Genomic DNA, 14,717 nt, shown 5'->3' with positions numbered 1-14,717 from the left:
ATAGAAGATACCATAGCAAAACTGGTTTAAAGAAGAAATGTGTTTCTTGTTCGACTACCGTTGTTTGCATTTTAAACAAAATTGGAGGTGTAGGAAGACTCCAAAACATAACGAATACAAACGAATTATTTGAATAGCGTTTATATTTACCGCATGCAGATTAGCAGCAACACGAATAAAATTGACATGACAAACTTATAATTAAAATAATTTTGGAGATATTTAGCTAGTAAATGTAAGTTTTGTAGTACAACATAATGTTTAAAATTAAATATATTTAAATTCAATGATCGTTAAAATGTCTAATGTTTCGAAAGCAGAATAAGAAAAGGATTTGATCATCGAATATAAGCGGAGGCCTTCTCCGATGCGCTGCAATACGCACATTTGTCCGTTATCTGTCGAGGAACTAATTAAACAGACAAATATGTACATCGAACATGCCGTGATAAGATAGACCACGAAGTCATTGTTCCATATTTGTCACTGTTTGTAATGAAATAACAAAATATACTGCGCCCGGGTTTGTGTTTAATGGAATATTCCCTGATTTATTTTACACCATTATTAAATAAATAACACAACTTGAGATGTATAGTATAAAACAGTAATAAACTTAATAACACAATAGACACTTTTTCTTAATCAAAACGAGAAACAAAGCGCCCAAAGTTTAAGCAAAAGCTCACAGTTTTCAGCTTCTGGCCTGCCTGGTTGGTGAAGCAAACGCGATGAACGCAGTTACGGACAGTTTGCGTAGCTGCATGCCGGTGTCTGATGTCCTTCAATGTTTGTACGAGCCAATGAACGTGTTGCATCTTGGGCAGTAGTGATTCGCGTCACGGCACGAGTTGCAGCAGTACGGCAGGCACAGGCAGGGCCAGCAGACGATCCACAGCAGCAGGGCGCAGGCGTGAGTGGACGTCGTCGATTCGTGCTTCACTTTCGTGCGTACCGTTGCATGGCAGGTCGGGCAGGTGATCGTCATTGGGTCGGGGCCAACCTGCGGGTTCGTCACTATGATGGTAGCTGCAATGGGTGTAGTGAGAGAAGCGAGGGAGTAATGTTAACAATGCCACAGCCGGTAACTAGATGCGGCTAGAAAAAGCTCGACGCGTTGGTGGTCGACGTACTAAGGTACTTACTCATTGCGGTGCTTGCGTTGTTCACTTGGCTGTGTCTGTACCACTACTAGGTCGTTTGGCCGTAAATAACGTCTGTTATATTGAGCGGAGAGTTAACTGTAGGTTGGTGCTGTTATCTCCCTTGAGGTACCGTACACGAGTTTCACTCTCGCATAGCTTCGCAAAAATACTCATTTTGATTATTCTATAATATTTTAATGCTGCTAAAACTTATAATACTAATTATGAGGAAATGACTCTAATAGTATAAAAGCTACGACAACATTTTGTCCAAAAATTTCTTTAAAAAACGGTCAATTTTTATTCCTTCTTAAACTACAATAATAAGGAAAATACATAAACAAAAATAATGTTGTTCAGTTTTTTTTTTTATTCCTAACCATTCTTAACAATCGTACAACCGAATTGTTGTGATGATCATCTCACGCACACACAAGTCGGCTTTACTACAGCCTCACAGATGCTGGTGATTCAGCTCTCCCCGGTTGAAATAAGATAGTTCACACGACGATAAGCGCTATCAAAATACGGAGTGTACGGAGTGTGTTCCATTCAATGTTATACAACGTATTTGTTGAATTATTTCTGTACGCGTGTTCGCGTGCTCATAGTAAATTGTGCCATTACTCACAACGCATCCGCCGATGAATCATGCCCGTTCGGTTTAGAACGAGCGTTTAATGTCTAATTTTGGGCGTATTGTTGATAGAACAGGCTGTTGGGGGTACATGCAAGAAGTATGTGCTGGAATTTTGACATGTCCTTCAGCGAAGGAATATTGACAAAATGATAACAAGTGTGAGCAACACTGTATTTGATTACGATTCGCTTCATTTAATTTGTAATAAAATTGTATGCGTGAGATTCTTTTTCTTGTTGAATTTGATACATTTCAATGTTTTTAGGATTACTTATTTTAAGAATTATTTTAAGCTGCTTAATATGCATCTCAGTATTCCAAAAGCTTTCGAAGTGCCTTGGATTCAACTCAACAATACAATAATCGAAGACTGTGACTAAATTTATTGAGATCTTGTCACATTGAAATGCAGCAGAATACAAATGGTTAGCATTACCTTTAATGTCAACAGTTCGGCCCCAGCGTTAGGTTACATGCCTGTTATAGTAGTAGTAGTAGGCGAATCTGCATGTGCACACGCGAAAGCTGTGTATAGCGACTTAATTGAGCCGGTAAAAACAGTTGCACTGCGGTAGCTCCCTTAACCAACACCCTCCCCACAGCACCAGCTAGTAATATCCATTTTCAGTAGCTTTACAGCAACAAATACTCACACCTACAACACACATGCGCTAGTATTAGAACGCGTGCCTTTGGCACGGCAAATCAATGAATCATTTGCCCCACCACACCGTTGTGCAGAGCAAATACGCGGGAACCGGCCGCCCAGTTTCAAAGTTTTTTGGGGGTGCCCCCTCCCGGCAAAAAAAAGCTCACGCGAAACATGCAATCTTATCATTCTTATCGAAAGGGGAAGGTGATTATTCCGTCGCCCGTCCCCTCTCACGCCTCGCCGAAGCAGCCTCAAAGGCCACAAAGCTGGTACATAATTTAGTACGACAAGTGCGACAATACTGCTGGGTGGCAGGTTCCTTCCTCCAGCGTGTATCGAACCGCCGTCAGTGTGCCATTCCATTTCATTTGTGGCAGTTGAGGTGTCAGTGGAGCTATCCAGACGCGATACTACTACTCCAGGGCAGTGATTCAGCCAGCGAGGTGAACATCTGCTTCGATTGAGTGCGTGCATTTTCGTGGGAAAGCGACAACATAATGGGTAAGTGAAGGAATCGTGCCCTGCTCTGCCCTTGACTAACATCCGTTCCAACAACGATCCCAAAGACGGAACGGGAACGACCGATCCTCCGTCGTACGATCAGATCAGCTCCCATCCCGTGCCGGCTGCCTATCCCCACCAGCAAGCGCCAACGGTCGAACCGTTCAAATCCGCTAACTTGCACACCCAGGAACCGCCATCGTTGCGTAAGTTCCGTACCATCATCCCTTCTCCCTTTGGTACCGGTGACGTCAATCGTATGTGTGTGTGTGTGTGTTTGTGTGCGTATGTGTGTATTTGTGCATTGTTTGATGTCAGCTTTGAAGAGTTACCCCAAACTCCTGGATCTGGCCCTTGCAACCTGTCTGGGATGGGATGGCATGGCAGGGATGTGCAGATCTGGTCACAGACCTGTCGGTCTAGCGTTGTTCCTTCTGTATTCTTTTTCGGGCAGTCGTTTGCTTGATCCCTTTGACTCATTATATTTACTATCTTCTTACTCTTCGCTTCCTAAATACAACAGAGACCACCGTGATCGTTACCAGCCCGAATGTTGGCCCCGATCCGACCACCATCATCTGTCCGTCCTGCCGGGCGACGGTGGTAACGAGGCTGGAGTACGAAACGACCACCAAGACGCATCTGTGTGCCGGGCTGCTGTGCCTGTTCCTGTGCTGGCCGTGCGCCTTCGTGCCGTACTGCTCCACGTCCTGCCGGGATGCGAACCATTACTGCCCGAACTGTGGTTCGTTCATTGGCACGTATCGGAAGTAGAGTGCAGGGACGACAACGCGGCTATCGATTCATTGTTCTAGTACTAGTACGTGTCTGAAAGAAGAAAAAACAGTCTACATTCTTGTACTGCTAGTGTTTATGTGTGCGTGTGTATGAGTGTGTTTAGTCAATGGTCAGCTTCTTATCAGCAATCGTGAATCGTGTGGAGAGTTAGAGTCAAGCGAACGCGCGAAACCAAATCGACATTGCGACACCGTTTGGCAGATAAGATAGGGAGCCGTTTATCGACGAGTTGCAGGACGCTTTGCTGCCCAGTGCTGGCACCGAAACACGAATTTTCGTTACTTCACCCCACAAGCTGCGATTGTGAGTGCAGAAATGGGCAATTGAGCGATGGCGTGGTCCTCATTAAGGGGCGATATCGATTAAGCTATATTAACACATATTAATCACAAAATAAAAATCATTATAATTGCTTTTAATCGTTTAAATGTACTAGCGACTTACTATTTTGTACTATAAAAAAATAATCAGCCTTTTTCTTTCAATATAGAACTAATAACAATAATAAACCATAACATAACACAAGATGAAGCGGTCGTACGCTTCAAACCTACCGTCGGGTTTACCCGAAAGAATTTTCAGTCCGCCACATCTGGTAGCAATAAACAAAAGGATCCTATTTCATTGGGCTTGCATGTTTTGACCGAAGTGTCATAAAATCGAAAGCACCGTACTTCGGTTGAGCCATGTGGTTTACGTAAAATAATTAACATTTGTAATTTGAATCCATGCTTCAGGGTGGTAGGATTTTGTTTTTGTTTGGAAAACGTACGTACGAACAGACATAACGAAGAAAGTTGATAACAAAAGCGGTACAATCGGTACAACCGGGCAGCTTGCACACAAATGCGCAACATTTGTAAGGTTCTGTCGGTTACGTTGTTCGGCGCAAGCAGAATGATCAGAAAGTACAGCTGATCACCGCAGGCAACGATATCATAGTGTTTGAAGGACGGTTTGAAGAAGGCAATGTATGAATTTAATTTAATTTTGCAAATAATTTGAAATTTTGGTGAATAAACAGGAATTTTAAGAATTTTATGTGCCTATTTTCATTGAAATAGTCATGTTATTGGTTGCGTCTTTGATTTAACTTTTAAAACCCGACATTTCAATCCGTCAGTGGATAAAAATGATTCATTCGAGTTGTACTTTCCATTTCCAATCGACAATTGCGTGCTGCCATATTCGGTAAGTGCGCAGAAACACCGTTTTGCTTTCCTTTACTTTTACGTGTGGGTTTGTATGGTGTTTTGACGTGATGTTAGATATTAGCATTATAATATTCAAAATATGTATAAAAAAAATGTTTGAAATTGATAAAACGAAATGTCAGCAAAGTGAAACTGAAGGGTAGAGAAATATGAAATACTTAAATAAAATAAAACAAGATGGCACTACAAACTCATAATGAGAATAGTGAAAATTATACAAACTAAGCAGCAAAGAATTTGATTAATTACTTATTGAACTACTATTGAATAAGTATCTTTTTTCTTTCTTCGTTGGCACGCTTACGATTACAATCGTAAGCACGATCACTTGTTTCATGTTATAAGCAGATTTCCAATCATTGCCCAGGATATCCGGAATATGGCTACTTCGATGCCATCAGAGTCTGTATTCGATCTCCAACAGGTGTTGCGACTTCCTGTATACCAAACACGCAATTATTATGTTGATCAAGGTTTGAGACTTAGCTTGATTATGAAATTGTTAGTAAATTTATAAAATCCCAATTCAATCATCATTCTTGCCGCTTTTCGCTTTTGTTGCGTGTCTGAACCTCAATTCCAGGTTAAAAGCATAAAACTTATCTATGTTCTAAAAAGTTATCAATGTTAAATTATTGAATTCAAAACAGATTAGTTAGTTTTGCTAAAATTAATAATGAAAATAAAATATCACCCATTTCTTAAACTAATATATTACGTTTGGTTGTACATTAGCTGTTAAAATTACCGCAACTGGGCCGTTCGCTCAACTATTTGCTTCTACTAGAGGTGAATTCATAATGAGTACGAACCATAAGCCACCGGTTGAAGTGTTGATAATGTAAATACATTTATTATGCAATTTTCAGCGTACGACGAAATCAACAAACAATGTTCAATACATAATAATAATAAACGTAATAACAGTCGGCTTGACAAAGCTATCGTTTTCACTTTTCACATACTCTCCTCTCTCTTTCTCTTTTGCGGTCCTTATCCTATCTACTTCTCTTACAAATATGCTTTCTGTTGCAGGCACTTTCTTTTTTCTCCTATTTTGTTTACCGTCTTCCCGCATATTCCCTCTTCCTTCACACATTTCACAGCAGCTTCCCTGCCGTTTTGCGTCCCATGCTGAACGACGGGTTTAAGAAACAAAAAAGGGTGGGAATGATCATTACATCACAATAGTCTCGCACACGTACACGTTGGGGATTATCATAATAATAATAATTTTTGGTGACCATGGGCAACACGTAGTAGGCGCGGTGCGCGCATCTTGATCGAGGGTGGTGATCGGTCTGACTGGCGGGTGTGTGTGTGTGTGTGTATATCTTCACATGGTCGGTGAGGTTAGGGACTACGCCTTAGCCACGGTATGTGCCAATGTACGCCCCGCAGTTCGGGCAGTAGTGGTTGGCGTTCTTGCACGAATCGATCACGTACGGGATCCAGAAGCATGGCCAACAGCTGAAAAAGGAAAGCAAATATTATAAATTTGTTGTATTTTTATAATGTTTTAAAAATATTTTTATACTTTATTTACATTTCATGTGTATACTTTGGCATTGTTTTTCAAACATATTTATATCATTTTAGGAAAATTACTCATCACTTTCAATTGTAAAACACACGTAAGCTAATAAATATAATGGGTGCTTAAGAGGTTCATGGGTCATTTCTGCTGCTTCTAATAAATCATTTTAATAGAAATAACAAAAACCACTCTTCTAACGAACAGATCGAATTCTTTTTCGGCACTTTTTCAGGGACCACCATCATCGCCAAGGTGCTGCGCTTATTGATGGGGAAAACGGAAAAATAAACAGTCCTCAGGATTGGATTAATTTAGCTTCATCGATAATGTGGTTCACCCTGTCAACGGGTGGTAGACTCCATTTTCTGCCTCTTCTTCTTCCTCCCGAACATTCATCATGTACTCCCGCACCGTCCATCAATCAAACCTCACACACAACAATAACGATGGTGCGCGCAAATGGTGCAATATGAGTGATTGGAAACGATGCGGGGCTCTAATGAGGCTTTCCTAACCGTTTTTTTTTCTTCATCCAAATCACCCCACCCACCTGTTGGCATCGGTAATGGCATTTTGTTTGGTCGGTGCGATGGGGGAGTAAAATGGGGAATTTGTTATCTTTCCGTAGGTAAGTTGAGGCGGCCGACGCGTGGTAACAAATAGCAGTGGTGGAACAAATGCGAAGAGCATTTTTGCTTCTTGTTCGCCGTTGTTTGAATCTCTAACTGGCCTCTAAAGACGAGTATTGTCGCGTACTTTAATTGCTACGAAAAGGGGGCCACACGAGGCAGGGTAAAAAGTAGTGAAAACCAGGGGAGCTTTTGCAAACAAGATAAGATAACAGACTGTTCGCGTTGATGGTTAACGTTGAAGTTAGCGTAAAGATTCGTTGAAAAATACGTTTCATTACAATTTATTTTACATTGTACTTCCCCAAGCAATCAGAACGTGACAATGAAAATATAGTGAAAAGGAGAAAAAAACGCTAAAACTGAACATTTAACTGCTCACCAGGCAATTTCCGGTGTGCTGTTTGAACGAACACTTCAACGAGCTTGCTAGCTACACCTGCGGCTACACAGCTAACAAACTCGTGAATGTGCAATGTGCAACACTTGACTGAGTCTGTTTGTATGCACGAAGATAACAGGAAATAGTGTGTGCCGCCACCCTTTTTCTAACCTCGAGTGCTTTGAGCACTTTATTTATCTTGGTTCAACAGTTGCGCGCTGCATGAACTCATTTCTGGTGGGATTTCGATGCCACCGATGGCCGCAAATATTTGCCATTTGGACACTTCTGGTGGGTTCTGGTGCTGCTGTGACTGCTTTGCTTAATAATAAGCACGATAATGTACCGGTACGGGTATTGAAATTGTGTAGAATTAGATACAAACTCGAGCAAACGGATCGAAGAAAGAATTTGACTCTTTCCAATGGCCGTGGCTCAAAATTATGCAAACATATTACCTCCAGCTATACAACTATCTCCAAAAATCAAAACCGGATTTCATCTTCCGATGTCGTCGTTCCGTCTGCCAGACAAGACACCTGTAGCCAGTCATAAATGTGTACCAACAAACCAACAAAAAAGAAGTGTCTCCCAAACGTGAACGAACGTGAGAAGCAGACTGGCAGAACCATGTCGAATGTTCGCACGATCACAGTTGATTCTTAATTTTGTGTGCGGTGCGGTGTTCTTCTTGTTCTTCGATCACTCTCTCTCCCCCTCCGTAGCAACATTCTTCTCCCTTAAGATCCGGTTCGACTTAAGGTGTTAGCCGAAGGCTGTGTGTTGGGAGAAACTGAACCAGCCCAGCTCGGACGTAGTGGCTTAAGCTTGCTCAAGAACGAGCTAGTTCAACGACACAGCCAGCGGTAAAAGATCGTTCGAAGATCAATGTTGGGATATTGGGGGAATGCTTTGTAGCAAGAATAAGTAAGCTTTGGAAGCCACTATCTTACTAGATTTTGTTGTTATCAGAGTTCCAGGAAATTGTTAGTATCTCACAGCCGCTTATCTTAAGATGGGTACAATTGCTCAAAGCTGTATTGCTTACTTCCAGTGCAGATTACTCCAACGGGGGATCGTAAAACTATAAGCCCCAAGCCCACGGTCATTTGTCATGCCCCTTTACCCGTAACTTACATGAACAAACAGAGCAAACCGGCCGCGATGTGCGTTTTGGTCGAGGTTTCATAGTCCAGCCGGGTGATCACGTGCTTGGTACAGGAGGGACACACCATCGAGGCCGGATCGGGCCCTACCTGAGGTCGCGTTACCACTGTGTGTTTTTTTTTTTGGGAAGGGGGAAAGAACCATATTGTGTTATTATAAAGACTGGTGAGTTGACCGTCGAGACCACTGTGTGTGTCGTCGTCTACCTTGAACATAAGTCGTCGCTGCAGTCTGTGCCGGTGGGATTACGTTCGAGTTGGCATCGTACGGTGGCGGCGGTGGTGGATGCGCATAGTTTGGTGCGTTGGTCGTGGCATGCGGATAGCCACCACCGGTCGTTGCTACCGGCACCTGGCCCGGGTAGGGCGGTGATTGGGCAGGGTATGGTAGCTGATTTAGCGGCTGCGTTTGAAACCCTTCCGGGCCGGATCCCTTACCACCGGGGTTCATTTTGGAGAGTGTGTGTTTCTTTGAGTGGTTTTGCTGGTGTATCTTATTCAACTGGAAAACATAACGAGCAGACACGATAAGAATATGGTCACAAATAAAAGGAAAAGTTCAACTTAAAAATACACTTCGTCAGTACGAGTCACAACCAGAATTAAAGGAGCAACTAAATCACTAAAAATAAGGGCAAAACAGCTTCAAATCACAACTGGCACCAAGCAACGACCGATGCACACACACACACAAGCACACCTTCGGGCACTTTCACTCCGTTTTCCGTTTGCAAAACTCGATCGTGCGATCGTGCTGATCTTCTCGCCGCCTCACGACCACGGGATCACTCACCGGGGGCACCGGTTTCTGTGCGATCACTTTCCCTTTTCGTTTCAGGTTTTCTGCACTCATTCCTGGCTACAACATTCTACAACCTGAAGTCTGCAAGTCCGCAAATGGGGGTACCAGCTTCAACGACAAACTATACCTGTTTTTGTTATCTGATCCTCGCCTTGCAATTGCACTCTGTGTGTGTGTTGTTTTTGGTTGTTTTCGATTTCCTGTTCCTCTTCCAACGACGCACACAACACGGGACTGGATGCGTGTTGCGCGTACGAAAGTTCGTTGCTCACTGAGCAGCCGCGATAAAGCCGTCCGCCGTCAGCCGGTACCTGATGATGGCGGTGGCTCGCTGTTATTGCTGTGTGTGCGTGTATGGTCAATTCTAACAATGTGGTAGTTTTATGCTTCACCATGCGACATCGGCTGCTGGTCGGTCGGCTTGGGGGGGCTCGGAAGTCGTATGGAAACCCCTTGCCGTTTTGTTTGTTCAGTTTGGTTCCCGTTTTGTGGTTCAGTGCGAAGAAACGTTGATCTAATTTTGAAGTAATCATCTTCATACGGATGTCATACTTTGATGTGGAATCAGCTGAATCAGCCGTTTTTTCTTTTCTTAATTCAAATCAGAGCAAACTACATCCGATTCTCGATCAATGGCATTGATAGCTCACGTTCTAGACGTTGCGTGGCTGTTTAGAGTTTTGCATAAATCAAGAATTGAGATCGGTTTCTAGAAATTAACCGAAACGGCTTCCAATGTTTTGATTACGAGCAGCAGACAAAAAACTAACCGAAAACCGGAAGGTTTTTTGCTCAGCAAGAATCGTCTCAAAATTGTCACACATTGCGTAATGCGTCGCAGACAATGTGCCCGTCCATAATCGGCATAAACATTTTAAAAACTAATTCACTAATGCCACACCACACATTGCTGTATTCAAATTCCATCATCATCATCATATGAGCTACTGCCTGGTGGTGGTGTAAGCGGGAAGTCTGCATGACTCAAGCGCAAGCACAACCATTACTCACCTATTATCTGTTACCAATTGTAAAACAAAAAAAAGAAGGAAAATACAAGTAAAACACATTTCACAATGAAACAATGCAATGGCTGCCAAGTGGTGTGATAAAAGGGTTTCAGTGTGATAGCGCACTTCAAGTTGCGGATGACGGCTATAGAGTGCCTCTGTTGGCGTGGATCTAATCAATACTGGTGGGACCCTCTTCTGGTGTCATTTCAATATGATGGTTGTGGTCCCCTTTTCTTTCCGATCCGGGACTTTTTGGCACGTGTGCGAGTGTGGCAAGGAAGGAAGGAAGAGAAATGGTGGGTACATGGTGGTGACGTTCACCAGGGCGGAGCTTTTACACATCAAACCTCACCTAGGCTCTTGCCTAGTCCGTTGCCATCCGTTTGGTAATTGGGGCTGTAAGGTTCGTGTTAATGTGCGGTGCAAGCTTTGCCTGTTCCCGTACACCTATGATTTGGTGATCGTATCGCAACGCCCTGTATCCAAATGCAGTGTGTGTGTGTGTGTGTGTGTGTGTGTGTGTGTGTGTGTGTGTGTGATTGTATGTTTGTTGTGATTTTAGTTCGGTGATGGGGAAGTCACGCACGACGCGGTCAAGGTGGATGATGTGAGTTAGGTTTTGTTTTTGGAGTACTGCAGCATTAAACACGCAATGCATGTTTGTTTGATACTTCATTTACATGCATTTTTTTAATTATTTGAGTACTTCGGCTACTAAAACTAGTGTAGGATGTTGATGATTTGATTCAATTATTATTTCATCTAATGCGTATCATTAATTTGCTTACTTACACAAATATTTATGTATGTCACTTTTGGTCTAAAAGTATAGATTTTTAAGGTTCAAGTGTAAGGGTACGTATAACCTTATTGTCCTCTAATATCTCTAATACTTGTTAAAAAAGAAAGAATTGGAACTTAAAAATTTTTATTACTTTTATACAAAAATATCGATTCGATTGAACATATTTTTTTGGTTATTACTTGCGTTGTGGTCTTGATCATACTGCAAATTGATCACACAGTCCTCGCGTCTTAGTCTGTCAATCCGTTATCCCGGAGTCAACGACGAACGGCCTAAAAGGACTGTGCAGGCTGTGTCGTCTGGTTCCAAAACCCCTTCTGAACATCTTCCACTCGAAAGTAAGTTAGCAGGGTTTTGTCAGATTGGCACAGTGTCCATGTCTTGCGTATGTGGCACCCGTCAGAGGCGTATGAGAGTTCTGGTATATTATAGGTACGATTTAGTTCCAGCTTTATTCGCCGCGACTGTTAGCAGTTGGCTGCTAGGATCTTTTCGCTCAAAGACGCCATACTGTTGTTGACCTTTGACCCGATATAGGTTAAATCTTGCTGAACTTTAAAAGTGTACTACTATATTCTGGATTTTTGAGTATAACAGTACTGCTGGTAGAACCACCATCCGTTTGGTCTTTTACTCGTTTATCTCAATCAATCCGAGGTGCTCTACCGCTTGGTAGATTCTTTGGTAGGCTTCAACTACAAAAGAAGATACATAGACCAATAATGTTTTTTTTATAAGTATAAGGCAGGCTAGGAGATCAAGGCCAAAAGACGCTGAGAGATTTTGTATTCATCTTCACCTGATATGGGGTTTCAAAGGTTCTCATAGTTGTGGGAAATTTTTCTTGCTTCTTACGACGAAATTTACAATATGTGATGGATGAATTGGACTCAATAGCACCCTTTTTGGACAAATATAATTGGAATTTCTAATGAGCCTTTTTGAAACAGTTACCATAGAGTCTTATTCGCATTTTAAAAAGATAATTTTCTATAAAAAAGAGTTAAACATGTGGCCCACAACTATGAGAACCCCTGGAAAAACCTTGTTTATTGGACATAGCCATGCTAACTAGTTTTCTGTCAGAATTCAGTTTGCTCGGAGCATTAAAAGAACTATCATTACAATCTTTGCATAGATGGCACGTGTTATGTCAATATTCTGCTTTATTTCTGTATCTATGTTAAGTCTGTTATGTCTGTAACTTTTCCAAGATCCTTCGCATGATGACGATGAAGATCTGGTCATTGGTTGATTATACTTTACCAATTCCTTTTTGATAGTTTTCTACACTCTAATAACCCTTATTTTTCTTGGGGCCACCTCGGAAGAGACTGCGTTTTCTATCATTAAACTAGCCGTATTGAACCTTATTTTTGAATACCGCATTTGAATGTTCCTAATTCAATGGTAAGTGTATGCATGATCCTAGCGCATCCTGCGCCTTCCCTTGCAGCAACAGGAAAAATGAGGTCACAGGAGGTCATGAGACCACTCACACGCGCCAGACAGACAAACAAATCACCACTCACTCTGCACTGATTGCACGCTCACGCTGCGGTGGATTAGTTTTCCCGCAATAACAGAGTGGAAGCGCCACAATGACCCCATTTCCTAGACCAGTTCTAAAGCATCAACATGTTTATTTAGCCGATAGCGATAGCAGAGCCGCTCGGTGAATCATCGCTCGCTCGCGCTAAGCAAAGGTACAACACAAACAACACACAGTGTCTCTTTGGTTCTGAAATGTAAAACATTAGCAATTTAACGCCACGCTAGCCGTGTCATTTTAAAGCCTAGAATCGTGCATAAAGGAGCTAAAAAGTGAGCCACAAACACTTAGCCCGCGTTTTGACGCGCTGGAAACTACACCGCCGGTCATTGACGTCACTTGGCGATGGCATTGTATGCTTCCGTGTGTACGTGTCATGCTGCCTCGTACGTTCATCTCAGCGCTGTGGACGCTCGGGCTTCGGTTATCGGTTCTTTCATAACCGCTTGGATGACCATTCGCCGGGTGCCGGCCGGATTGGGGATTGTGGAGTGTCCGCCCCGCCCGCCGATACAGCCGATCATCCCGTAGCGAGATTAATACGATTTTCACGCGCACTTGCGCTCTCTTGTACGCGGGAAGTAAAGCTGTTTGCGTGCCGTGTCTGCGTTACCCAGTGCGTCACTGCGTCAAGGCTTGCTGGGGACGTAATTTTTTTAAGGGGTCTATTTTTTGTTCTTGGGATTAAAATTTGGCGGCAAACAATTGAATGGGGATTGTTACGCGCATTAAGAAGTTTGAACAGGGTTGATAGAAGAAGAGACAAAAACAACGGCTCTGTCTGCTGTGCTGTTTGGTAGGCTTTGTGTCATTCAGGCAATTCAAAACCCGGTGAAGCCAAGTGCTTGAGTGTCCTTCCGATTGTCTCAAGGACAGTATAAATAGGTGCGACAACCATTTTTTTAAATGGTTTAAAAATTGTTCTTACCAGTCTAGATTATAAATATGACCAAACACTCGTGAGCTCAAGGGTCAACCTCGACAATGAAAATGTTCATTTAAATTTTCTCATCACTGATAAATGCCACCTCAGCCACCGACACCGCTTGCAACAAACTAATAATCTATTTTTAACGTCCCGATGCCCGACCCCTGACTGCTCACCTCTCAGGGTTAGATATTTTCCATCCCATCCCTTGCGGCTGACCGTGACGGTGGCGGGTGGCGCACCGAGCCGCACAGGGCTTCGATTACGACATGGAATTGATCTTGACGCGGTGCATCGCGCCGTCACCGCGCGTTGCACAATCTCGGGCGCAAGCTGTGAATTGCAGTTCGACATCGGTCAGCCAGCCACCAAGCTCGAGGTTAATTGCGAGAACTCGCACTCCCCATCTGCATAATGCGAAACGGAAAAGTACGACGTCGAAAGCAGCATCAGCATCGGTCGTGCTGAAACCGTTTTCGCATGCACCACATAGCGACGTTTGGGACGGTATTGGAAAATCCAACCAGCAGCGTCGTTCGCTCGGACTGCAACCGGTTTTTGTACCGGTCGGTCAAAATGTGCACTTGCACTCTCGCTTTCAATGCAGCTTGCTGTTCGGTTCGTTGGTGCACGCAAAAGCTTCCAATGAAAAACTGTTCTGTAAATAAATTCACCTTCAATACACACCCGGTGCGGCGGTGTAAAACCGCTTAAGAGTAACGTGTTTTTTCCTTCTTCATCCCACCGTAAGCGTTCGCTTCGATCGGTTTCGTTGATGTCTCTCCATTCACGTACATTCTCTAATAGAGTGGTGTGTGTGATTGCGGTGTGTGGAATCCGCAACCAATGCATTTGCTGCACCTCGGGACGAAACGATCATTGACCAGCCTTGTGCCAAATTATGGCTAGAACTAGTTCTTGATTTAGACAAACATGAGCTGCTCAAGAGAGCG

General features: G+C 43.1%; 3 protein-coding genes across 3 annotated transcripts; 1 reads left to right on the top strand and 2 right to left on the bottom strand.

The window, feature by feature from the left end:
- Window positions 1-524: 524 nt before the first annotated feature.
- LOC1280011 (lipopolysaccharide-induced tumor necrosis factor-alpha factor homolog) lies at window positions 525-1,253 on the bottom strand. The gene is made up of 2 exons (XM_319805.5): window positions 1,146-1,253; window positions 525-1,029 (listed from the first exon to the last, which is right to left on the bottom strand). The coding sequence occupies exons 1-2, from the start codon at window positions 1,147-1,149 to the stop codon at window positions 785-787; spliced, it is 249 nt and encodes an 82-aa protein (XP_319805.4). The 5' UTR covers window positions 1,150-1,253; the 3' UTR covers window positions 525-784.
- Window positions 1,254-2,714: 1,461 nt separating this feature from the next.
- Window positions 2,715-4,168, top strand: LOC5668157 (lipopolysaccharide-induced tumor necrosis factor-alpha factor homolog). The gene is made up of 3 exons (XM_061654152.1): window positions 2,715-2,938; window positions 3,004-3,144; window positions 3,462-4,168. Exons 1-3 carry the CDS (start codon window positions 2,935-2,937, stop codon window positions 3,710-3,712), a joined length of 396 nt encoding a protein of 131 aa, XP_061510136.1. The 5' UTR covers window positions 2,715-2,934; the 3' UTR covers window positions 3,713-4,168.
- Window positions 4,169-5,775: 1,607 nt separating this feature from the next.
- LOC5668156 (lipopolysaccharide-induced tumor necrosis factor-alpha factor) lies at window positions 5,776-9,759 on the bottom strand. The gene is made up of 4 exons (XM_061654151.1): window positions 9,458-9,759; window positions 8,872-9,166; window positions 8,636-8,771; window positions 5,776-6,420 (listed from the first exon to the last, which is right to left on the bottom strand). Exons 1-4 carry the CDS (start codon window positions 9,515-9,517, stop codon window positions 6,318-6,320), a joined length of 594 nt encoding a protein of 197 aa, XP_061510135.1. The 5' UTR covers window positions 9,518-9,759; the 3' UTR covers window positions 5,776-6,317.
- Between the last annotated feature and the right edge of the window lie 4,958 nt (window positions 9,760-14,717).

Source organism: Anopheles gambiae, chromosome 3, assembly GCF_943734735.2.
Source record: "Anopheles gambiae chromosome 3, idAnoGambNW_F1_1, whole genome shotgun sequence".
Lineage (NCBI taxonomy): Eukaryota > Metazoa > Arthropoda > Insecta > Diptera > Culicidae > Anopheles > Anopheles gambiae.
This window is presented reverse-complemented; position numbering and strand designations above follow the sequence as displayed.

Bases quoted from the DNA above. Each gene is read 5' to 3' on its own strand.
- LOC5668157 (XM_061654152.1), top strand. The intron at 3,145-3,461 runs GTAAGTTCCGTA...TAAATACAACAG, and splicing joins CCAGGAACCGCCATCGTTGC to AGACCACCGTGATCGTTACC.
- LOC5668156 (XM_061654151.1), bottom strand. From the start codon at position 9,517: ATGAGTGCAGAAAACCTGAAACGAAAAGGGAAAGTGATCGCACAGAAA. The intron at 8,772-8,871 runs GTAGACGACGAC...AAAAACACACAG, and splicing joins AGCGACGACTTATGTTCAAG to TGGTAACGCGACCTCAGGTA. The intron at 6,421-8,635 runs GTAAGTTACGGG...TTCCTTTTTCAG, and splicing joins GGTTTGCTCTGTTTGTTCAT to CTGTTGGCCATGCTTCTGGA.